At 35.5% G+C, this 26319-nt stretch overlaps 2 protein-coding genes and 1 long non-coding RNA gene across 3 annotated transcripts; 2 read left to right on the top strand and 1 right to left on the bottom strand.

Annotated features, from left to right (window-relative positions):
* Positions 1–1072: 1072 nt before the first annotated feature.
* On the bottom strand, positions 1073–22749 carry LOC124178360 (exocyst complex component 7). The gene is made up of 6 exons (XM_046561628.1): positions 22364–22749; positions 16315–16856; positions 8546–9097; positions 7713–7965; positions 2237–2503; positions 1073–1528 (listed from the first exon to the last, which is right to left on the bottom strand). The coding sequence occupies exons 1-6, from the start codon at positions 22578–22580 to the stop codon at positions 1257–1259; spliced, it is 2103 nt and encodes a 700-aa protein (XP_046417584.1). The 5' UTR covers positions 22581–22749; the 3' UTR covers positions 1073–1256.
* LOC124178370 lies at positions 12080–13559 on the top strand. The gene has a single exon (XM_046561647.1). The coding sequence runs from the start codon at positions 12227–12229 to the stop codon at positions 12929–12931; it is 705 nt and encodes a 234-aa protein (XP_046417603.1). The 5' UTR covers positions 12080–12226; the 3' UTR covers positions 12932–13559.
* Positions 22750–24148: 1399 nt separating the features above from the next.
* LOC124178382 lies at positions 24149–24829 on the top strand. The gene is made up of 3 exons (XR_006869790.1): positions 24149–24250; positions 24454–24512; positions 24796–24829. It is a non-coding gene; the product is annotated as an uncharacterized LOC124178382 (long non-coding RNA).
* Positions 24830–26319: the final 1490 nt, after the last annotated feature.

The raw sequence follows: 26319 nt of genomic DNA, 5'->3' as shown, positions 1-26319 counted from the left end.
AGAATGCCCGTTGTCCGGTGTATTTCAATACTTTATCGGTAATTGGTGACCCAAACTACTGATGTGAGTCTAGCTGTAGCTGTGCGAACGATTCCAGTGTCCAACATCTGGAAATTTCCACCAGGTACCATACCGACTTCACACCAACATAACTGTCGTGTAAAAAATTAGCTGTCTCAGATTCATTGTCCCCAAGTGTATGTGCGTGAGGCCCCTTGCGGATTGCCGCTGTACCGGAATGATAAAATCGCAGCGACTTTTGACCAGTCGGACTACCTCTTATTCTCACACTGTGAAAAATACATTATGTACAATAATTAATTCAAGCTTAAGTAGTACAAAGCTTTAGATTACTTCATTTGCAAATTTAAATATCTCATAATCATCATCATTATTTTCATGAAAAAATTGAAAATCAAACAAGTAGCATTGATTTTTCGTAATTACGAGATGCTTGTGGAACACTAGTGTGATTTTGTTTACAGTGTCCATTCAGGGCCTATTTCAAAAAAGCTATATCATCATTAAAATAGGCTTATACCATAATTCCATAAATTAAAACCAAGCTCTGATAGAGTTAAACCGATTCTACAACTGAATGGCATAAGAGCAATAAGCCCTCGAGATAATGCACTTGAACAACGGCCAGGAAAGCTAGAACGTTATACATTACACTTACCTATTGGTAAATATACTTCGAGTAGAGGTGCTTTCAAGTTTAATAACGACTACAATTCGTGAATTGTAATGTTTGCTTTCGATTATTCTAGGTATCTTAATATTATCTTTCGATACTGATCATATTGAAAAAGTTTTTATAAAATCAATTATTTAGTCTTAATTCTGATGAGCATCGAAGATTTCGAATTCCCAGATCTAGAAAAATTATATTTCATCCTGAATACAACACTGCTTCTTTTATTTTAAATTTTTGATACTCTGAGTTCCAAGTGATTCCCGAAAATAAGAGACGCAGCACTGTGATAACATCAAAATTCAATAATTATACCCTCAAAAGCTCGAAACCACCATAGAAGAATATTAAATCTGTAGTGAATTGAGTAGTCAAATATGCTGTGGACTGATTTAATTACTACGAGCAGTTACAATTTAAAATCGAATTTTTTGTAAGTAAACTATAATACATTTTTTCCTCAATATTATAATGCTTGAACGAGTCTAATTTTAAAAAGAATTAATAGATTCTAGTATTCTTTGCGTCAACTATTGTATATCAGAATATCTGTTTGATTTGGTTATGCAGCAGTATCAAAAAATGTTCCTATGATAGAAGTAACTTGTTCCGGTGTATATTTAGCATGTTTTGCAGGATTTTTGGAGAATGGGATACCGCGATATTTAGCATAAAATATACTGTACAGTGGCAACAGTGATTCTCGTAAGTCATGGCGTAACTCATCCCGGAGTCGGGCATCTGGAACTGAATATGAACGCTGACACTTCGCAGTTTCTTCAAATTCTCTCGTAAACCCTGTGAATCGCTCTTTTATGACTTTGGACCCTAAATCTGTAAAAAAAATGTACAATTCGGATCACAAGAAATATTTGTGTATATATATATATTAGAATTTTTATATAAGGCACCCCGTTTTTACAATGTAAAATTTTTATGATAGTTATGACTTAATAGTACTCCCAAGTACCAAGGCTGTGCAATTAATCGTTTAGTCATAAATTTCAATTAATTGTTTCTTCAACTAATTGATCGATCGATTAAGCGATTTTCCGATTGATGGAATAACTGGTATTTCGAACTAACCGGTTTCCGCTTAGTTATTTTTCGCGCAACCGAGTAATTGATGAATTAGAAAAACACTTGAATAATCGATTATATGAAAAAATAAGATATTATGCGATATTATTTTAATCGGAAATTACTGGTAGCTTTGAGAAAACTTGTGATAGGCAAAATATCAGAAATACTGAGAATTGAACCTGGGCCTGTTTGACTCCTTATCCAAGGACTTCACTATTAACTAGACATTTATAGTTTGCCTACAGAAGTCAATTGGCATTCAGATTCAGTACCTTTGATTTCGAATTAATCGTTTCGTTTCGACAAAATTTCCATGATTTTTCGGGAATTTAGAACATGACCGTAATTTGTGGATAGCATTTTTTGTATAATATTGTAGTTTGTTGGAGATAGTTTAGAGTCGGAACGACTGTTTCATCTTAACTCGACAACTTTATTAAGGTACTTCATGAATCTTACCCAAGTCATCGGTTAATTCAATATGCGTAATTGCTTTGGCAAATGTGGCTGCGACGTAATTGATTTTGTCCCGAGCCAATAAATCCTGGTAAGTTGTTTCAGCTGATGGTTCAGCTAATAGTAGTAACTCCATCAGTGAGCTCCGACGCAATGCATTTATCACATGGTTGTGATTGTTTAAACGGAAAAGCATTCGTAATGCTACGTCAGAATAGGACATATCACTTCTGTTCACGAGAGCCAAATTAAGTTGTGCAAGGACCTTTTCTGTATTATGCAATACGGACAAAAAAATCTTGTAAATTTTTATTTAAACAAAAGTCAGGGTGGTGACAGAAATCAGAGTACAAATTTCTAGAAATTTCCCTGATTTTCAGAGCACGCTTTCAGAATGTTTCTTGCCATTTTTTCACCATTAATACCTGTTGCTATTGCTATGAAAATTTTATTGTAAATGATATTCAAGATAACTTGTAGAAAATGGTGAAGTAAAATGAAGCAGATTTGACACCAATGAGAAAATCGAAAATTATTTTGTTCTATTTGAAACGAATAAATATTTTATTTGACGTTAGTTATTATGATTATATTAAAAATTTTTTTTTCAGCGTCGGCAGGTCAATAAAATTATGAAATTGACGTGTATTACCTTTCGGCTCTAATGGGGAGGGGGTTCTCAGACAACAAAAAATTTATTCAGAAACCATACTTTATGACAGTGACACTAATCATAAAAGAGAGTAACAATAAGAAAGAAAAAAATAAAAATATACATAGAGCGATGACGATTTATGATTATAACTGAAATGATTCTGAGAAACAAAATAGAAATATCTTTGTAACATTTCCCTGAGTTTATGAAAATCTGAAGAATTTCCCTGAACTTTACCTGAATTTCCCCGAGCCCAAAATTTCTCTGAGAATTTCCAGAGTTCCTAATCTCCTGATTTTGTCTTCACCCTGCGATTCTTATAAATACAATATGATACATGTTACGCTAAGGTAGTAAGTTTGGAATCTGTAAATGAAATTAAGCCATTTGATATTTGAAATACACACGTGAAAAAAATTAACGAGTCTCACCCCCCCATTTTTCCCCGAAAAACGGTCCAACTCTGAAACGCTGTAACTTTGGATAAATTTCAAGTAGAAAGTTGAATCAAAACCTAGTGTCAAGTTAAAAATTTTGGCTTCAAGCTCCATTTTCTAGATTTAGTGTATTCGCAGTTTTTTAACTTCCTATTTCTCCGTTTTCGGAGAAAAAATGAAGTTATTGTAATCACCCGAAAATGAAAAGTCGAGTTTTCACTAGATCTCGACGTTTCAAAATCTAGAGAATCACCTCCGACCACTTTCGGATGGACGTCTGTGTATGTGAATGTATGTACGTATACGTGCATACATGCATGTGATCAATTTTTTTGTCTGACAATATCTGAAGAACGAGTGACTGGATTTCAATGATTTTGGTCTCAATCGACGCGGCATGTCCAAACTTAGAACTGATTAGATTTTGGCTTTGATTGGTTCAGTACTTTTTGAATTAAAGGTTTAACAAATTTCCAAAAAATAAAATAAAAATGTACAGAGTGCCGAGTTTCATTCCAATCAAATGAATTTTTGGATTTCGGTCCGCAATTTTGAATTTTGAAATCTCGAGTTGAGATTCGCGATCAGCGACCTGGAAAACTTCCGAGTACCTAGTTTCATCCCAATCGAATTACTTTTTGGATTTCGGTCCGCCATTTTGAATTTTGGAAATCTGATTCCAGATTCGTAATTAGCGACTGTATAAACCCTTTATCCAGCTGATGTTTGAAAAATTGGTTGCACAGAAAAATTTGTGCAATAACCAAATTGATATCAACGGCACGTTGCATAAAACAATGATTGGGTTGTTTTCCCGTATGTCGCCCCCCTCCCCCCTCCATGAGATTTATCTTATAATTTTTTAAATAATTAATTTCATTTCACATGCTCGTGTATTTTGCTTGATATCGCTAAATACCTATTAGACAATATTTAATATTGTCCATGCCTGGGATTGATTTTGTAATACAAAATTTGATATGTTATAATAATGTGTATTCTCTGAATTAAACAGTATGCATAAAATTTTCAGTAACCCCCCACCGCCGTTTAAGTGAGATTTAGTGATTTCGCCGAACCCCTTCCCCCCATTTTAAGTTCACGTAATTAGTTGACGCCCCTAACCACACCGAGTTCACGCGTAAGGGAAACAGTATTGGTTTACATTTAAAGATGAACTGCACGTCACGACATAGCTGGCGTGTTTTGTTTTGTGTTCGTTGTGTTAGAATCCACCACCAGTGTGGAAAATGAGATTATTATATGATGTCACAGCGGATTGCAATTAATATTCGATAGAAAATTTAATTTTTACTAAAATATGAAAATAATGATATAGTATAATCATTAAGCTTTGCCCGCGGTAAGCTTGTTAAATAGTGTCACAATCCGTTCGGGATTTTGTTTCAATGTGTTGTATAAATATAAATGTTCAAAACGCTCAGTATTGATTTAAATATAAATAAATAAATGTGATATTATAAATATGTTATTGCAGCTCGAGAAGAGTTTGAAAACGGGAAGTTCAAAGGCTGGCTCACAGTCAGCCCAAACCGGCTTATCTTGAGTTATCTTAGCTTTTAAGTTACTCATGCCAAATTTGTAAAGTAAATCTTCGACTTCATTGAACAATTTTTTTTGTTAGGTTTTCACGATAGCCATTTTGTAGCCAGTAGATTTCCCTTCATGAGGTTTTTTTTTTTAATTTTTGATTGCAATTTTTTCTTGACTAAATATCCTATATAAAAAACAACAGTTTCCCAACAATTTTGATCTCACGCAACAAATGAAGAAACCATTGTGCATAAATTTAAAGAAAAATGAGATTGAACCCGAATGTCGCCGCTTGGAATCTTTCATCAAAAATTATCCTCAACATCACTGGCAAATTTGAGAACTTTCCAAAGATCGTCCTTAAAATTCGGTGATTGAAATTTAAGCTTTACACAGCTGCCGTAAAAATGCGATCATGTTTTCCCGTCTATCCATTTCGAAGAATAGATATTTCCCGTCGGGAGCATTTCTAAAATTTATATATTTAAAAATTTTCTTATGTTCTTTAATATTGAAGATATTGAAGATCAAACGACAAACACCGACTGTATGCTTACCTCCGGCATTAGCATTAACCAAGGTTTTTTCACTTGTTACATAAAAACCAAAGTTTTTCGAATACTATTTTTTACTTTTTTATTCAATAACTTAGCGAGAAAAAATAGGAAAGAAATTAAAAAATTTTAAAGGGAAAACTCGAAGCTACAAAATGGCTATTACGAAAATAGAAACAAAAATTATGATTATTGCATATGACCGTACGAAGTCAAAGGTTCATGTTACAAATTTCACACGGGTAACTTAACGCTTATGTGCGCACCCGGGGACCCGGGTATCCACCTCGTCACATTTTTGCTTGTAATTCTTTGAAATTTTTTTTTCAATCTGAGCCTCCGGATCTAGGAAGTTTAACTGTTCACGAAGAGATTCTCATGGCTATATTTCGAAAAAAAAATTTTTGCAATAAAAAAATTAACTTGAAGAACGGTAGTCCCAGGGGGCACCCAGGATCCCGGGTACCCACTAGAGAAAAATTTGATATATTCATCTGTAAATCAATGTTAATGTTAATAAATGTTCCTAACTGAGCAAATGCGTCACTGCTGGGCCCTTGTATGCTTGGCAAGGGGGGACGCTATCTAACTGCCACTGCCACAAACATTTGCAATATCTGCTGCTTGATAAAGCCAATAATTGACTGTGGAGTACTCGAGATCCCCTTCTTCGATCTCTCTTTGTGGCAACTACACACTACTTTTGAATGTAAATATAGCTTAATTACTTTTTAATTATGTTTACTCAATTAAGTAAATCGATTTATAATGATTCTGTTCACATCTGAACTCAAAAAGTAATTAAAACTGGAGGTGGGTACCCGGGTACTTCGGGTGCGCATCAGCGTAGGAGAACTTGGGTGCGCACATAAGGGTTAAAGATAGAATTACTCGAGAAAGAATGCGTACAGACTAAATCAGGGAACTTTTTACTTGCAATTTACGCAAAATTACAGTGTTTCAAAGTTGGATCGGTTTTCGACCGAAAACTTGGAGGTTCGTTAATTTTTTCCATGAGTGTATACGAACGACATCTAGTCAGACCCAAACACAGGCTGCAGATTATGATATTGTGCGCCTTGAAATGTTTTCAGTGACATGATAAAAAAAAATTCTGATAAATTCTTGAAAAATTGAGGAATCCTAGCTATTTGAATTAATATTCTGATTTCACATTTACTCATCAGAGAAACGCCATTTTTTACTGTAGAAAGCTCTGATGAGCAGGGAATTGTATATGAAATATTTAGGATTGTTCTTAAAGTTCGCAAGATAAATAAAGAAGATATTTTGTTGAGATAACTATCAAATTCAGTGATACTACTATTTCACACACACTTGAAGTCAAAATACTTGACCAATAGCAGCCTTTCCTGAGACAGGAAAGAACCAATAGGATTTTAAATTCAATCATTTTACGCGCTCAGTTTAAACATCACATGAAGATCAAATATCAATTTGTAAGTTTGTAAAATGAGTGGAATGCGTAGGGCCCGTAATACATGTTTGGACCTTCAATCATATGAACTGTTTTTTCTTTAACAGTTGACCTAGCATTTTACCTAGTTTCGTAATGCCTTTCAATATGCTCTCACTAACCGAGAGAGGAACAACGTTGCGCTAACACTAAACTCCAGTCTGAGTAATGTCATTATTTTCAGAGGGGCCATCTTTACTTCACAGTACAGAATGTGCGAAATGAATTTTTCTTGTGAATTTTCTAACATGCCATAAATACATGCTTATAACCCTTCTCTGAAGCATCATTGAATCTGTCAATATCGACTTCTGGAATTTTATTTATTGGATTTATATTCCTTTGTATCTCATCGTCAGTATAATTCAACTTTGGCAATGAATTATGGTAATTTTTCTAAGTTAAATAGATCGATTGAGGTATTGATTGATCCCAAGTGAGTTGTAATTTCTATAACATTTATTATCAAATTGGTCGGAAAATATTGACTATATCATTAGTATATCCAAATATGGGAAAATTAAGAGAAACAGAGTAAATTATAATCGGCAAAATTTAAATTTCTTTAAAGAACTGGCAACTTGGAACATTTTTTTTTTGCAGCAGAAACTACGAGTATGTTGAATTGTACAAAAAGATCTGTTTTAATCATTTTTTTTTTATGTTACTTCAAGTGGGGTGACGTAGATCCGCTCAGATGTAGAAATAATGATTATCAACTTACTAGTGACCTGATTGCAAGTAATGGACTGAGAGTATAAGTCATAACTCAGAATAAGTTTGATAAGAAAGAATTACTAACTGATATATACTCCAAGTAGTATTCTTTGGTTTTCCTCTCCTTGCTGCAACGATGAAGTCAATGCGTTTCCATATGACGAATCCGTACCAGTGCCGCGCTTTAAGACAGTTCCAGCTGTATCAGAGCATTGAGCAAGATGTTCCAAAAAGACTAGAACATTACTTGTACTCTCGGCAACTGTTCCGTCCTTAGGTAAAGCAGTGCCTGAATCATTTCGTACATTCTCAGCGAAATCTTCCAATGCCTTGGCACCCTTAATGTCAATAAGAAAAATTAAATTTTAGGTTTAGAAGATTAGCAATATAATAATTACCGAGCCTACTAAGAAGGGAAGATACCTCAATATCAAACCAGAATTATTGGCCCAATCACTTTTATTATTGAATCACCACTTTGGCCACAAATATTTTAAATTCTGAATTTATTGCTAATGCAACGTAATTTTCTATAATGTTCTCCTGCATCTAAACTATAAACCATCCATTGATGTTATTAGTAACTATCATTTTTTATTATTGACTGTTACTGGCATATCACCTATCATCATTTCATACATATTATATTTGTTGATTATTTATTTAAAGAAATTAATTAAAAATACTTCTCACTGCGCAACTATGCCTGAGCTGGAGTTTGGTCCAATTATACATATAGCGATTGCTAAGTTCACTATTCTGCCATAAGATTCTCACATGAAATGAACTAGAAGCTACCTTCAGATTTTAATTGGTTGAAAAAAATGAGGTAACTTCCGCTCGTGTGATACTATTAAAAAAAAAGCGAGTTCAAAAGATTTCAGAAGCTTACTTAAAAGACATGTATATTTGACACACCGTGGAATTCAAAGTGTTGAGTACCGAAGCAAATTTGGACCTTAGCGCGTAGTCACAGCCTTCTACAGTTCTCTCCAAGTCAGGTCGCAATTCACTAAGATGTTTCAGGATCGGAAAGACAACTAAAACCGCAGAAAAATCACGTCTCGCGATACATCTCTTAGCTCGTGCAGCAATGCTTTCACCGTCATGTGCTACGAAGTCCATGGCATCACGTACGGTAGCTTCTAGCACCTGAGGACACGAAGCTTGAGACAGTATACGAGCGAGGAGACCTCGTTCAGCCTGCATAAGTTTGTGGAGACCAGCAGCTAGCAACAGGTAATTTTCCATTTCTTGCTCATCTGGCGCGGCATCTTCCGGTACACAACCAGAGAGCTGGGGCTGTGATCGTCGAGACGAGGGTAAAGAGAGTCCTAATCCTGTTGTTTGTGAAGCTTTGAATAACATTAAGGTAGCTTTTTTCTCCAGCACATGTTGCAATCTTCGTGATGCTCTTCGTCCAGCATTCTCCTGTGCAGCTAGAGAATGCCTGTGCGGAAATTTGGCTCTCTGTAATATTAGGTAGTGTATTTAGAAGACTGTTAACCTTTAAATAAAAACAGATATCTACTACCCGGATATCGTGAGCTGCGAAGTATATTGTGACAACAAGTAGTGTTCACATAAGCCCTTGTCTACGTGACGTAATTGCTGATCTTTGTAAACATCCTACAATACTATGTAGAAGTTTCTAGGTGCTTATGCTCGTGGTATAGGTTTTGTGACTAAGTCGAGGAAATAACTAGATTATAGTTAGTAATTTTAATGTTACAATGCAATTTTGAAAAGAGATGCTATTTAACAAGTTCAAGGTTTTTGAATATTAATGAACAGTAATGAAACAAAACATGGTCATATTTTCCAAACTCAATTACTTCAAATTGATTCTAATGTTTCATTATATTGACGTTACCAACTTTATCCATGTCAGATATATATATATATCTAACATGGATAAAGTGTATATATATATTAGGGTGCTTCGTTTGAGACTATTTTTTTTTTCGCTCCATTCACGGAATATCACTCTAAACATCCAAAAAAGAATTCTCATCAAAGATGAGCTCTTAATTTTAATTCTAAGTACTCGCTAAATTTGAAATTTCCCCATTCATTTAACACGTAAATTTCAATTTTTGTTGTTTTTAATTATCCATAGCAGCGCGGCATTTCACGATATTCAATTGGCAATACGTGGAAATTACAAAGGAATCTTTGCTCTTTAAAAGCACCTATAGTCAATCTATGTTTTATGAACCGCCTCGCCAGTAAAAAATCTTATAGCCGATTTTTTTCTCTAATTTCATGATTTTCTTAATTTTTTTTGTAAACCACTAACTTCACAGCTAAATTGTGTACGACTTCTTTGTAGGGAATTCAATTTCCTACAAAAAAAAAAAAAGGTCATGAAAGCTAAAGCCGTAGAGCTAGTAGTTTAAGAGATACATCCAAATGAACATTCAAAAAATCCTCGTTTTAGCCCAGATTTCAGTACTTATTCATTAAATTATTGCTGAAAAAGATCTGGAAAAATTTTCAAAAATCCTATATGACATATAAAAATGTTTCAGTAACCATCCATAGTAAAATGACTTTCACTTCTAATTTCTTTAACGTTTTTTTTCGGAAAAAGTTTGAAAACAGTAAGAAGGGAAAATCGGCCCACTCCGGGTCCAAGCTTAAAAATTTTTATATCTGACGCAGGATATTTCAGAATTTTATTAAATTTTTGATTTTGGTCGGTTGATACAGTCGTTTCTAAAAGTTGTAGAAAATTTAAATTGAGTCGGAAAAAAAAAAAAAACAAAGTACCTTCAAAGTGAGAACAATCATAGAAAAAATCGCGCGCCAAATCTGAGAGGTCAAGGGTAAAACCCAGGTCGAATTGGCGTGGAATGCCCCATATATATCTGATATGGATAAAGTTGGTAACGTCAACATAATAAAACATTAGAATAAATTTGAAGTAATTGAGTTTGGAAAATATGACTATGTTTTGTTTCATTACTGTTCACTGAAATTTAAAAATCTTGAACCTATTAAATCGCACTTCTTTTCAAAATTGCATTGTAACATTAAGATTACTAACTATAATCTAGTTATTTCCTTGACTTAATGACAAAAGTCGGTAAAAATGTTAAGAAGTGTCTCGGTCGACCGGAAGTCATACTGATGAGGCACCTGTGAGACTTAGTTGACCGAAACGCCCTTTCCCGAGTTGCACAACAAATTAAATAAAATTACAATATGGTACAGGGAATAGACTAATAAGAAATGATGTTTCAAGAACAAAATTACTAAAAAAAAGAAAGCTTCTTTTCCTCACTTCTCACCGCACGAATTTGGGTATTTGAATATTAGAAAGAACGTCATTGATGAGGGGCTCTGGAGAAAATTATAAGCGGTGTCTAAATCAACTGAAGGACAACACTAATGTGACACCTTTTAAACTTGTTCGAACGGAAACCCCTCTTGTGAGGATCACTTATACACGAAAATAAACAACATTACAAGGTGTTAGACAGAATTAAACAAACTTTCAAAAAAAAAAAAACAAAAAAATAACATTTATCGAAACATGAAAAGTGACCAGTAATTTTTTTTTCCATTATATTCTCCATTCACTAGTATTGTTCATTTTCGGGCAAAAAAGTTGTTGTGAAATAAATAAGTATTGTTGCTCACGGATTTATTCTTGTATTTATCATTGATTTGCATGTTCGTCGATAAATCTCAGGTCATTAATAAGGCAAATGTATTTATGTTGCAAAGAACATGTTCATTCTATAACTCAATTATCTCACAATGAAATTGGTGTTTAAAAATGCGCTCAAATCATTGGGTACATTTTTATATGCAACTTAATATTGCTCGAGATTTTGTGACAAAATATTTGTTACTTATACTGGTTACCACCAGTTGGAATCAAGTATTTTCGTGTGTACATTCTTTGTGCTGAAGGGGGTTTCGAATATTAGAAGCCAGCATCAGATACCTCATCGCAATACTGGCGTCGAGACACCTGTTAGCATTGATCTCCTGATTGTGATGCTCTCTTTTACGAGGGTCGTTATTATTCACATATCCGAACTGGGAAAAAAAAGGAAATATTAGATAGGAGAAGAACTAGCAGCACAAATACCGACAAGACACTTTACAACAAACACAAAATCCTACAAAGAATACAAGAATCGCTATTCTTAGCCCCCGTTACCAAAATGGAAATACACAAATATATACAGGAATTCAACCCAGCAGCAGCTACAGGACCAGATGGAATACCAACCAGCATCCTGAGAAGCCTCGATAATAGTATAACAGGCCCGTTACAATATATGTATATGCAACATCAGCTTAGAACAAGGTATTTTTCCAGAAGCATATAAAACCACAAACATTACCCCTACATATAAAGCTGGAAACGGAGAACAACCAAAAAATTACTGACCTATATCAGTAACTAACAACATGGCCAAAATTCTCGAAAAGGTTGTTAAAAACAGACTACAGAAATATATGAAAAAACACTAGATTCCCTCACCCAATCAATACGGATTCCAACCAAGGAAAAGCACACAAGATGCCATTCACAGACTGATAACACTCATACAGAGTAACACTGATAAAGGCGAAAAAGTGATGGCAACTTACCTGGACCTCGCTAAAGCCAACGACACAATACGGCACGAACAACTGGTTAACAAACTCGAAACTATTAGAATACAAGAAACAGCACAACAATGGTTCCGAAGCTACCTTACAGTGAGAACACAACGAACGAAAATTGGAAGCACATGCAACCAAAAAGCGACGATACACTGTGGAATCCTACAAGGAACTATACTCTCAGCATTACTTTTTAATATCTACGCCAATGACATCATATCTCTAAGCCTTGACTCGACAATAATTGCCCATGCAGACGACACAGTACTAGTAACAATTACAAACACATGGGAAGAAACCTACGAGATAGCAGCAATGGACCTGAAGACAATACATAACCACCTAGAATACCACTGGCTAACGCTGAACACTAAAAAAACAACATACACAACGTACAAAGCAACCTCAAACGAAAAACTCCAAATACAAAGTATACACATGAAAATACATAGATGTCAGCGTGCCAGAGAACGGTACCAATGTGACGATTCATCCAAAAACAAAATACAAAAATATTCGGGAATAATAATAGATGAACAACTGAAATGGAAAGAACACATTGAACTAACTGTGAAAAAACTAAGGAAACTCATGCACCCTCTCTACAACCTAAGTCAAATCGTCGAAACACAGCCGATGAAAGCAGTATACTTCGCTTTAGCGCATTCGATTATTTAATACGGGATCACAGCATGGGACAGCGCCTACCAAAAAACAATAAATCCATTCCACCAAACGCAGAAATCAACCATCAAAATTGTGCTACAGAAACCAAGAAACTACCCTACAGAACAACTATACAAAGAAAGTCAAATCCTTGACCCAAGACAGCAATATCTGAGGAACATCATTATCAGTCTCCATAAAAGCCCGATTGAAATAGCACTGCGACAACAACGGCATTCATACGACACCAGAGCAAAACACCTGGGAAAACTTGAAATCAGGAAATGCACACCAAACATGGACAACAAATGGAGGAGTACATTGCAAACAAAGCATGCAAAAGACTACCTTCAACAACGAAAAAAATTACGGTGTATTCCTTCAAGAAAACAATCACATCATGGATACTACAGACAAGCAGAACACTGTACGAAGAGTTGACTAACACAAGTATATAGGCTACATATAACAAGAAACACTTGAACAATAACATGGTTTATCAAATCTAGCAAATGTGACATACAGTAGAATGTAGATACACATCACACACCACGCCTTGGACAATACACAATTGAACGTACAAACACCCTACAACCCTGCGCATGACAGGGACAAATCACACTAAAATACAGATGTAAATATACGAACCTAGATGAGGGTATAAAAATAAACTAAACTAAACTAAACTATACTAATAGCTTAATTTCTGCCAAAAAAATTTTTTTTCTACTTATTATACCACATGTTAAAACAGCTGAATGTCATGTAATATTTCAATTGCCAAAAGGGGGATGCTGATAATCACGTTTAAAAGGTTTCTCATCAGTGTTAATGCCTGGTCGAGTGAGACATTACTTCGCATTTCTTCTCAGTGCCCTCTTTAAGTAACACGACGCTTTATTAAGGAAATTGTATCAAGATCTATCCCGAATTGTCTAATAGTTGTGGACATAATGCAATATGCTCTGCATATCAACAGTATGCTAGGAAATTTATAGCAATGTTGCTTCAGTCTATGGTGATGCTGGGACATGTTCTACTGGCAAAATATTTCATGCTGGTCATTTTGCAGCAAACAATTAAATGTTTAAACATTCAATATTTCTACTAAAACTATTAGCGAAAAAAAAAATACCATAAGATATACAAAGCAACTGGTTTAAGCTCGTTTTATACTAAGTTTAAATTAACTTAAAGCAGATGCAAGCTCTTGATGGATGCGGACTTTCAAAAATGTATCGATAGTACAGAGGCTTGTATCGAATCTATTATTAGTGGTTTTTGGAAGTATGTGAACAACAATGGGGGTGCTAATGACGTGCCAGGCTGTATGCACTTGTTTGACCGTGAGGCTGAGAAAGGGATTGACAAAGCTAAGTAGTTCGCAGAACATTTTTTCAGTGTGTATGATGTCAATATTACTCCCTGGTCTTATCCTAAATTTCTTTTAAGCAACAACCTATGCATGTTTGGCCTGCAGCTTAACTTTGTTGAAGTTAAACGCTGCATCGAGAACATTAAACCCAATTCTAGTGTTGGCCCTGATGGGATACATCCCTTCATTCCATCAATGACGAGATATTCCAGACTAGTTGAAAAGCGGACTTTTTATCTCACCTTTATAAATCTGGTGATAAGAAGAATTTCGGCAATTACTGTCCCATTTCTAAACTGAACTTATTGGCTGAGGTATTCAGCGCAACAGTGGAGTCCAAACTCTCTCTATACCTAAGGACTCATGTCGTTCCTCGTCAACATAACTGTATACTCCAATCATATCGTAAAGGAATTAATTGAAAGAAGTCAGACAGATTCTGTCTGTACCGACATGGTTAAAGCCTTTGACAAGATAAACCACAAGTTGAAGCTCAGTAAGCTCAACATTTATAGCACTGGAGGCTCTTTGCTGCATTGGATTGGGTCATACCTTACTAACAGGTCTCAAGAAGTCCAACTTGAAGGTTCCCTAATAAGTGAAATTCGTGTGCTATCACATGAACCCCAGGTGTCTCATCTAGGGCTACTATTATTTTTTACTTTTATTAATGATATTGGCCATGAGATATATCACTCTAATTTCTTACTGTTCAGTGACAACCTCAAAATTAATGAAACTATCAATTCTCAATTCGATACTTTCTAACACCAGAATGATATTAGCAGCATCTCTCGATGGTCCCGGGATAATGCGCTTAGATTCAATCTTAAAAAGTGCTCGGTCATATCTTTTTCCAAGCTAGACGGGGTTAATGTAGATTATTTACTTAATGACATATTATTGACCTGTGTTAGTGTTGTTAAAGATCTTGAGGTACGTTGTGATGGTTGCCTTAATTTTGGCACCGACGTGCAAAATCTTAGGGATAAGGGTCTACAGAAGCTTTACTTTGTTGCAATGAAATCAAAGGATTTCAAGTGAACTAACCCTAGTTTGTCTTACGTTCACCTATGCGTTGAATATCTGGACACTGTATTTCGGCAAGTATAATGTTCTGTTTGAGCAGGTACACCGTAAGTTGTTGAGGCACCTAGCCTATAGACTGGGGAGACCTACGATCCTTTTTAACCATCATTATGAGGAGATAACTAGGGCAGTCAATATCTGTATGCTTGAATCCTACTCATGTTACACCGATGCTATTTTGTTTTTTTGAAATCTTGATTGTGTTGAACTGATTGGTAACTTCAACTTCTACATTTCACGTAGACTTTTCAGTGGGAATTACGACCAGTTCTGGGCTGCGACTTAGCCTGGGGACTTTAGCTGTAGGTCAGTGATGGAGAAACTTAGTGTGTTGTCAAACAGAAACTGTGAATGGCTTGAACTATTCGGCTGCACCATTTCATCCTTTAAAACTATTTGCAAGCACAAACTGCTGGATTTTGGCTGATTTTACTATTTTTAATTAGCATAATATGTTCTTATTACCATTCAGAGTTTGCTTCTATATAGTTATAATAATGTGAAGTATGAAATGGAGATTGTCGTGTGTATTGTGTTGCTCTACATAGTCATGAGAAATGTTAAATGGAGATTCTCATGTATGCTGTTTTATTGCAAATAGAATTCCCGTAGATAAATAAATTAGTAAAAATATTTAATCATGAGTGAAAAATTGAAGGAGTTTTACCTACACATACCCAGAGGTTTTCTTGGAAGAACCTGCTCATTGCACACGCGATTGAACTTGCTTACTGTAAAACTACAACCATAACCTCTCACTTATTAAGAATGACCCAGTCATAGCGCCAGCATGATCCACTAAGCAGTAATCGTTCTGCCTACCATGCTAGTAAAATTTTTACAATGTCGATGAAAACTAAACAAGTTGCAATTGTCCAGCAGGTCCTTGCAAGGGAACCTCTCGGTGTAAGTGGTAGGTGACTGATCTTACAGGCATGGGACTAGTGGCATGAATACTCCCACCGCTGGCGCTCCTTTGATGTTCCTTGAGAAGTTGAAGCGACCTCAAAACAATTGCCGATCTAACAGATGCATAAATTTGTCCGTGTTTTCTGTAACCTCTTTCTTCAAGCCAGTTTGCTATTTTGATTAAATCGTCAAGGACCTCTTCTGGTAACTGGCACAATGATTGGTATGCTTCTTCACCACTACTAGCATCTTCATCTGATGTTATTAAATCGAGTAAAGCGATGGGCAGCACTGGTTTGCTCTGCCGTGCTAGAATATCTTTGAACTCGGCATATAGGGATTCCGAACCAAGTGTAAACATCGTCGAAACGTTCTCCAATTCAACAGAACTGGGATTATTTTTTTGAAAATATCGCTGTGCATTATGTAACCGGTTCATGGCATCAAGGAAGGCATCCAAACCACTGGAACTTGCAGGTCCACTGCGTATTGCCAATTCAACCTCTTGGCAAACCCCATAATAACCAATAGCATGGTCCAGTATTGATAAAGTTTTTTCTATGTCTGAAATAGAATGTATGAGTGAGAATGATTACTCAAAATCCTACGTTTATCTTGCGGCTACATTTTATTCTATGATTATAAAACTGATGCTTGTTTCGGATTTTTGATTGCTTATTTAACTTAAGAGCTAATTTGATGTACCGCAATAACTTTAGAGAAGTTGAGTCTGAAAAGTATGTATATTTAGCTTTGTTGAAGTTTGCCTAATTTAAGGCAGCTACATTGTTGTGAGTAGCAATTTTTCCTAAAAATCCTAGTTATAGTAGTTGCACACAAATAACACATCATGAATCTGGGCACCTCGGTCAGTGGATTCATCATTTTTATTATCTGCCATTGATTTAAATAGCCACTAGTTGACGTGGTATATACTAGAGGAAATATAGTGTATCGACAACCTATACATATTGCCTATATGTAGATCAAAGGGGAATTTCTTATTCAGAGACGATCTTTTCTCTTCATGGACAGTTTTATAGTAACTTGTCCCATATTTAGGATCTTGACGAATTTTTTTAAGCATACCCCCCAAATCAATTTGAAATAATTAAAAAACAATTGCCTACTTTTTTCAGATTTTTATCTCAACTCTAACCCGTGCAAACAACAGGGTGGATTTTTTCGTTTAAAATACACGTGTTTCAGACACGTTCTCAGCATATATTTTACTATAAAAGTAATAGCGTTCAAAAAAGTCTGTAACTGGGAAGTTATAGTAGTCATTAGTGCTACTATCTAAGAAAAAATTTATGTCATCATACCATGCAATTATGGTGGAGTTGTAAGTGGCGATACGGAATTTGAATATTCGCGGCCTTATTAGACCACTAAAATGTCATATGAGAGGAGACAGGTGACGCGGCGCCCAGTGGCGTTAATTGCCGATACGGTCACGGTACTCGCCCGGCCAGTGAAAGGGGGAAGATCTTCGGTGACAACGGGATCTCGCTCTCTTTCTCTCTGGGGACGTTAAATAGACCAGTTGGGTGATCATCCATAACAACCTGAGAAGGAGGAAGGGAGGGGAATGTGGACTGTATACCTTCGGCATATCCCAATCGATTCGACCACATGACGAGTCCAAAAATTTAATTCTCCGCCAACTCACCACCCGAGAGTCCCCGGAATTTAAGGGAAAGAGCCAACAATCAACAACGCACGTGAGACGAGACCGAGAAGATTTAATTCATTTATTTTATTAAATGAAAAATTAGACATCGGTTGATTGGATCCATATCCACAAAATTGAATATTCTTTTAGTTTGTACAATCTCTTAGAGTCAAGCAATTTTATATACAATGACAAACATTACTGTCAAATATTAGGTTCAGCGATGGATTCGCTTATCTGCCCCAGTCTCATCAATATTGTTTTAGAATATCTTGAACAAAAAGTGATCGATCAACTACCTTTTAGTCTTCCTTTTTATTACAGATGCGTGGATGACATTATTACTTGTATACATAGAGAGTAGATATAATTCCTGCTAGACAAATTTAACAATTTCCACTCTTGAACACAATTCACTTGTGAAATCGAAGAATCAGCTTCCTCAACACTATGGTCATTAGCGTAAGCAATATTGTTAATCTAGATTAGTACAGAAAAATTACTTGCTGTGGGTGATATCTAAATTTTAATTCTCGATATTCAATGTTATACAAAACGTCTGTAGCTATAGGTTCATACGATCTGTGTATTTAAATTTCGGATCCTCTCTTTAGAATAAAGAAATTCAAAATAGTAGGTGGCACACTTATGTGGAGAAGCGGCCAACCGTAACACCACAAATTTGTACTAGACTTTGCAGGATAAAAGAGTAATAAAAATAAACGAACACGTATCTTAGCTTATTCGTAAACATTCGACCTTTTCCAAGAAACAATTAAAGATTTGACGCTGCTTCATGAGTCCTCTCGTCCGCATAGCATCGTGCTCAAGCAGATCGGTAGCGCAATTTGCTAGCATTACGGCTTCGAGTTTTTGCGCCTCGTGTTCACGTCCCGGCCAATTCTTTTATTTCATTTCTTCTTCTAAGTATGCTTCACAAATGTTCCTTATTGTATTCATAAATACGAGAGTGCTATATTTCAATTACAATTCATTATTCCGAAGCAATTGTCTGTTATTCCGAAATGGTCGTTGAAAGTAATTCCTCTAAAGTGTATTCCACTATGTCAACCTTGTAACGTATACTGCTACCGAAAAGTTAAAAATTATATCCTTCGACTGCAGAACTGCTCTTTTCTTACTACACAGCAAAGGGATATCACAACTAGATATGACACGAGAAGAATACACGCTTTGATTCGTAATCAATTGCAGGCGCCACCATATAAGAAAATGATTCGGTATGCATGGTTTGCCGCACAATTAACATCAGATCACGAAATTTTTAGCAGCGTCAATGACACTGCGTTTCCAGACAATATTTACACTGAGAAATTTGACTGAGGTAAAAGTGCCATCGAGCGTTGCTCGTGGTGTATAGAATTTTTATGTTCTGAATGTTTTTATGACAGATATCACCCTGAGGAATGCACCGGATGCTTTTGAGGTGTAATATTGTAACGATAAACACAATAATTAAGCTACTGGCTATTATACATTTGTGATTTCCAATTATTTTTACAACCTAATACCTTGCAGTATATTTCGGAATAACGGACAATTGCTTTTGAATGATGAATTGGAATTCCAATATAGCGCCCTTTTATTTATCAATAAAACAAGAAACATTCGTCAAACATTCTTTGGCGAAGATATGAAAAAAAAAAAAATTGGTCAGGACTCAAACACGAGGCGGAAAAACTTAAAGCCGTAATGCTAACCACTGAGACACTATTCCAGTTGACAGCACGTGCAAGCGAACTCATGAAGCAGCATCAAAACTTCAACCGTTAGTTTCTCAGAAATGATCGAGAGTTTACGGATAAGCCAAAACACATCTCCATTTATTTTTATTACTCTTTCATTCTGCGAATTCGCGTGCAAATCAATGGGTTACAGTTGGCGGTCTCTCCTCGTTCAAACTAATGGTTATACTCTATCCTCAATTAAAACCAAAAAAAGATAGAAAACATAAATTTTATAATAGCACTGAAAAAGAAGCCAATTACAATGAACATCAAAAATATGACGTCCATTCCTTATGTACCAGATTTGACACACAAAATTTTTAAACTCTTTGCACAAGAAGGTATTAACATCGCATACAAAATCTCTAATGACTCAAAGAGCCTTTTCTCTAAATTAAAATCAGAAACTTCGATTGTGGATCAAATCAACACCATATACAAAATAGATTGCAATAATTGCTTTTAAAGATGTATTGGGCAATCGTCACAACACCTAAAAAATGAAATCTCAGGTCACAAGTCTAATATCGAATCACGTGATCCCGATAAATGCGCTCTAGCTCATCACAGTTTACTAAAGGCCATATTTTGGATTTTGACAACGCTAAAATTATTTTAACATGTGAACGAAATTGGTACAAGAGAATTTTGTAAGAAATTATTTATATTTCTAAAAGCATTATTATTACACTTTTTCGCTCAAACATTAAGAAACGTTCTTGTTTATAAAGTTTTTGATAATAAACAAGAAATCGAAGATTCCTAAAATAATCTTTTTTGTGGAAAAGTAAATGAAAGAATGAAAGCATAAAGATGAATCAAAAGTTAGGAAAAAAAATCTACAGTAGCACTATTCGCGTCAATAATGGTGCACACAAATGGGACCACATCTCTACTATGGAATACAATGGCATCAGGACAAATTCGAATAATACAAGAAATCAACATCGTAAGGAAAGGTTTTACGATGAGTACGAAGTGCCTCTAATGGTTTAGGGCTTCTTTTGTTCAACATGGAAACCTGTGGAGATGGCGTAAGGTAAGGGTACACTCAACTCTTCAGGTAGATGACGTAATAGTGTTAGAGGGGCGGTAAAGCCTGCCCAAGAGCCTCTCCAAAGTTGCCTACTTTGGGGTCTGCTTGGATTTTTTTAAAACAAGAGTCGAATGATACTTTAGCATACCCTAATACTCAGGAAAAACTTCTATCCTACGTGTACGAATGCTGCCAGAGATATGGGGGAACCAAGTTGTCAAATTTCTTTATACTTGGTAACACAGCCCCAGAATCAAAAATAAAAAATTTCAGATTTGAAAGAGCGACCATGACATTTTCATATATTTTTTGTCGCACAGTCCAAATGTGATGTCAAAAATACATAAAAGAAAGTATTTCTTGATTGAAAAGTACCTTAAAGCTTTATTTTTATGAGCAATTAGTATAGTATTTATACTTCTTACATAATAAAGCGTCGGAATGTGTGTATGAAGAAAAAAAAATTGTCATATTTATCAACTCTTATTACTTGCTTTTAGAATCCAACTATCTTATATGTTATACCATTGGATTCGTTCGTACAAAAATATATTTGTGTACAAATGTTATAACAGATATTTGTGCACATAAGACTTGTGCATTACAGCTTTACTGTAACGTGGTTATTTTAAAATTTTTAGAAATTTTTCAGGATCAGATGAGCAAGCAAAATGGCCCAATAACATTGGAATCAGATCGAACCTACGATGGTTCAAGCATTTTGAATGTATTAATTGTCAAACTTTTTCTTGGTTTAATATCTTAGCTTGTATTATTCGAATTTGTTCAGAATCATCTTCACTATCAGCAAAGTTGATTCTTAGCTTCGTTGTGTTATTGGTCGTATTCATCGTGAATCACACCAATGACATTGCTGGATACTTTCAAACATTATTTTACACTTCACTGATCATTTACTTCATGTATCATGGTTTCGTTAATCCTTAAGGTTGGACATATTATACTAAGCCTCCATTTGAATTAATTGAAAAATGATTCGAATTGATTATGTGCCTGGAATTCCAATCAATTAAGTTCGATTGAAAACCAGTGTTGCCACTTTCTGGGATTCGATGATGAATGTTTTTTAACCGTAAATGCTACCTGGATAACTATTTGAAAGTATGATGTGTTAAAATTATGCCTAGGAGTATCATTGATATATGATTGTGACCTATAAACACTTCGATCAAGTTTGATCAATCGTAACTGCTGGTACAAGACAGATTAAAAGACGGAAAAATGCAGTGAAACGGAATATAGAAGAAAGAGTTACAAGCTTTGTAGTTTAAGCAGTATCAATCAATCAAACTTGCTCGACGTGAACTTTATGACGAACAAATGCTAAATCCAATAATTAACAGTAAGTTTACAGTTTCGTTCTGTCAAGCAGGTAATAACAAATTTCTATCTAATCCTAAGAAATTATCATCGGAAACGTAATATTTGCAATTATTTCATTTTTCGAGCGAGGGTGATTGATCTGAACTTCAGGTACATTGTAGTTGGGATTTTGTTGAATCAAAGAACTCACCGCCGAGCACTTACAGTAAAAAGAATCCCTAAGCTAATATATTACTCTTTGAGCGTAAAATTGTTTTGTAAGATTTACCATGCTGTTGATGTTGAAGATTTCCAGTCTCCGTATAGACTGGTAAAATGGTACGTTGGAGCGTAGCAAGGCGCTGCTCCAAGGATGACAAAATTCCAACAATACCGCCAGTAACACGTTTACTGTGATCAATCTCCGCCTTCAATGCAGCCAAGCCAGTAGCCTCGGCTTCTAATTTGCATTCGATTTCAAACCTGTGTTCCGACGTGTCGAGCATGATTTGAAATGTAAAGAATAAATAGTTGTCACAAACCCAATTGACAATCTTCCGTGGACGCTGGTGGACAATAAAAAATTTGGAACCCAAAGTGTTCGTCGCGTACACTTGACACTCCTTATTTTTCCGTTTGATTATTCTTCCGGAGAGGACGTGCCAGTTGCCACCAGTTTGCCACTGAAGTAGGGGTATATCTCTATTTCAGTGGGATTTGCCAACACTTGACACTGTTCGACATGACGTCAGAGCGGTAGTTCCCGCAAATTTCAGAAGTTAGCCAGTGGAATTCGTTATCGAAAATATAGGTAGACGTATAGTTGGTGGTTTTGGTTCGCCAAATACCGATTAAACATTAAACTGCACTAAGTATCTCAGGTTAATCACTTATTTCAAATAACTGGGATTAATCCCTAAAAGGATATGAATAATCATGACCACTTACGATTTTGGAATGTTGAACTCCGCTGCATTGACTGAAGATATTCCTATAAAGATTGATAGCCTTATGGGACTTTGCGTAATCGAAAATTGACGAGTAAATTCTTTATCAAGCGGCGCTCTCTGCATCCTTTCTTGCACGCGCAACTCAATCCGGCAAGTGGTCGGTATGGGGTGCTTTCCATTTACTGACTCAAATCGAGTTGTGTCGCTATTTCTGGTGTAACCGGCCAATCTGGACAAAGGAATACACCAAAATTAGCGACACAAGTCGACTTGAGTCAGTAAATCACTGATATATATATACACTGGATTGGATTAAGCGTGGTGCGTCACGCCAATTGAACGGTAGCCATTTTGTACAGATTCTTGTCACTTCAGTATATATATATATATATATACGTGATATATGTATGTGTATATAATCGATTGCGATGGAAAATTACAGTAACAATTATTGAGGTAACAATGAGTACCTGCGTTTTTTGCAAAACAAAGCAATCAAAATATTGTGGGCGATCATTTCACAAGTGAGTATACAACGCTGAAGCGTTCTGCAAATGATAACTTGCAGAGGTTATGTCAGCATACGAAGTATTTACTAATTATATTTAACGAGTATTATAACGTACGAATCGTGTCAGTAAAAATTCACAATATTTGAATTATGAACCGATCTTATTATAATTAAAATTGAAAACTCGGGTATTATTGACTCAGGGATTAAATTATAATTCGATATGTAGATTTCCCGTGAAAGATGTGTTGCACCTTCAGCAGTGGTTAAAAAAAATGAAGAGGAAGGACTGGAAGCCAAACCGAAATAGCACATTGTGTTCAGCTCATTTTACAAATGACTGATTTGATAGGACAGGATTCCTGATTACAATGAAAAAGAACGGTGTACCAACTATATTTGACAACCCAAAATCAGAGTGTTCATCTTGTCACCGATTAAGGGTATATGGACGTGGCTATTCATTCTTCAAGTAAGTACCGTTACTCAATGCAACATAACGTGTGAATTAATAAATTTAAACTATGCTTGTTATGTAGGTTCCCATTGGATGAACCTGATATTATGAAGCAGTGGATCGCAAATATAAACATTGGACCGCGGTCTTCATCTAGTGATAGCTTTTTGTGTTCCGACCACTTTGAACCCTCTTGCTTTCAGAAGAAAAGTAAAAATTATATAACTTTACAAAAAGGCAGTATCCCAACGTTATTTGGTAAGATCTGAAACTATTAATCCCTTTTAGATCAGAGAAAACTCAGTGTGCATAAAGACACGTTGATGTGATGCACTATTGCGTCAATGCCGTCGAAGTGGTTAATTACCTATAGATTATAAAGTGCTCTGTTACAAAAAAATCGTGTGTGACACATTTCTGTGTATTTCCACTGTCGTTATTTATTAGTAACTTATCTGTAGGTGAAAACTTGCAGCAGACCGAATTTCAGGATGAATCCGATCGGCCCACCACAGTGAATGTAAACAAATTACATGAGCACCTACACATTTGTACCTGATTTGCATGCTCAGACATGTACATCTTTTTTATTTTCTTTTGATTGTGCTTGTAACTTTTTCTCCATGTGAATGGATTGTGGATTGATACTATTAATTATATTACGTTTGTGGTTTATCGCACGCAACTCTATAAAAATTCCTTAACGTTTGCAAGGAATGTTTTATTCTCCATATTTTTGAATAAAGTTTTTACTCACCCAATTCGATATAATTAAATTCAAAACTTTTTTTACATGTCTTAAGCTCCACTTTGATGATCAATGGATGGTAAATGGATTTCCTAACGGTTGAATTAGTGTTTTACAAATTTCTGAATAATCCGTATGGAATTCAGCCCACCATAGGATAAAGGATAATGGACGGAAACTTCTCAGAATTGAGGACTTCTTTTGAACATAAAGAAAAATCACGCTTAAATACAAGTTTTTCGTCATCTTTTAAAGATCGTCATCATCATCATTCGTCATCATCATTCGTCATCATCATAAAGATCTTTTACATCATATAATTGTAAATAATAATATACCTTCGAAAAAATGATTTGTTCTTCATTTAATGTATCAAACATTATTTTACTCGTCGAAAACTTTTTTGTGTGACGAATATATCGTTAGATCTAAATAGCATATATTACGCAGTTCAAATCTAGCGCGCATTTTGTGACAACTTTCTGTACAAGATGGCGGAAATTAAATTGTTCAATTGGACACACGAGCTTACACGTAGAGTATACGGTAATATCCAATCCAGTGTATATATATATCAGTGCAGTAAATGGAAAGCACCCATGTAGAGGCATCAAGGACTGATGGTACTACCGCTCACCGCGTGTTCCCAGACAATGCGGTGTCGAATATCATTATGGATATGGAACATAGGCATATAAATAGACCGCGGGAGTAACGGAGGTGGCCCGTTTGTGAATGCGAGAGCGCAGTAGAAAGAGAAAGCTGCATGTAGGACCCCTCTATCCTTGTCTAATCGCGCATGCGCGCTCAGCGTTCTTTAAGTAAGAATGAAATAGAAAATGACTGAAGGGATGGATGTTCTTATATATTGTACATGAAACATAAATGAGAAGTTATAATTTGAAAATAGGAATAATACTAATAAAACATTACAATTAAATAATTGAATATTGAATCGTAAAATGCTGATCATCATTTTTATTAGGTAACAAGCATGAATAATGCACACAAGTACGTACTGTATAGTCATATACTGTAATAAAACATTGAATATTATTATACTTGGAACAATACGTGAAAAAAATATTATATTTTCGTAATATATAGAAATATTATTTTACAAGAAATTTATAAGCATATCTTGCACGAATATTCTTTTTGGCTCATTTGACTTTGATTATCAAATACTTATAAATAATTTGCAAATATTTAAACAAATTATTGTCCTTTAAAATTCGTTAGCTTATTGTTCTGCATGCGTATTCTTTGGCTTTGACCTCGTAGAAGTTGACCTCGCAGTATGACGGGGTCCGCGCATGCGCGACTATGCGAAGACAGAGTGGTCGTATATGCAACTTTCTCTTTCTATTCCGCTATCGACTTCTCTGTGACGTCGAACGGTACCTGGTGGAAATATCCAGATGTGAGACACTGGAATCGTTCCCACCGCTACAGCTAGACTTACATCAGTAGTTCGGGTCACCAATTACCGATAAAGTATTGAAATACACCAGGCAACGGGCATTCTGTCGCTCTAATTGAACGAACTGAGGAAGGACTAATTGTTGGATGAAAGATT

The sequence above is a fragment of the Neodiprion fabricii genome, chromosome 3, assembly GCF_021155785.1.
Source record: "Neodiprion fabricii isolate iyNeoFabr1 chromosome 3, iyNeoFabr1.1, whole genome shotgun sequence".
NCBI lineage: Eukaryota > Metazoa > Arthropoda > Insecta > Hymenoptera > Diprionidae > Neodiprion > Neodiprion fabricii.
The sequence above is the reverse complement of the archived record's forward strand: the minus strand, read 5'-3'. Positions and strand labels throughout refer to the sequence as shown.

Excerpts from the sequence above, each read along its gene's own strand:
- LOC124178370 (XM_046561647.1), top strand. The coding sequence starts at position 12,227 with ATGGCAACTTACCTGGACCTCGCTAAAGCCAACGACACAATACGGCAC.
- LOC124178360 (XM_046561628.1), bottom strand. The coding sequence starts at position 22,580 with ATGCTCGACACGTCGGAACACAGGTTTGAAATCGAATGCAAATTAGAA. Across the intron at positions 16,857-22,363 it reads TCTTCAACATCAACAGCATG|ACATAGAAAAAACTTTATCA; the intron begins GTAAATCTTACA and ends ATTCTATTTCAG. Across the intron at positions 2,504-7,712 it reads ACTACTTGGAGTATATATCA|AAAAGGTCCTTGCACAACTT; the intron begins GTTAGTAATTCT and ends TGCATAATACAG.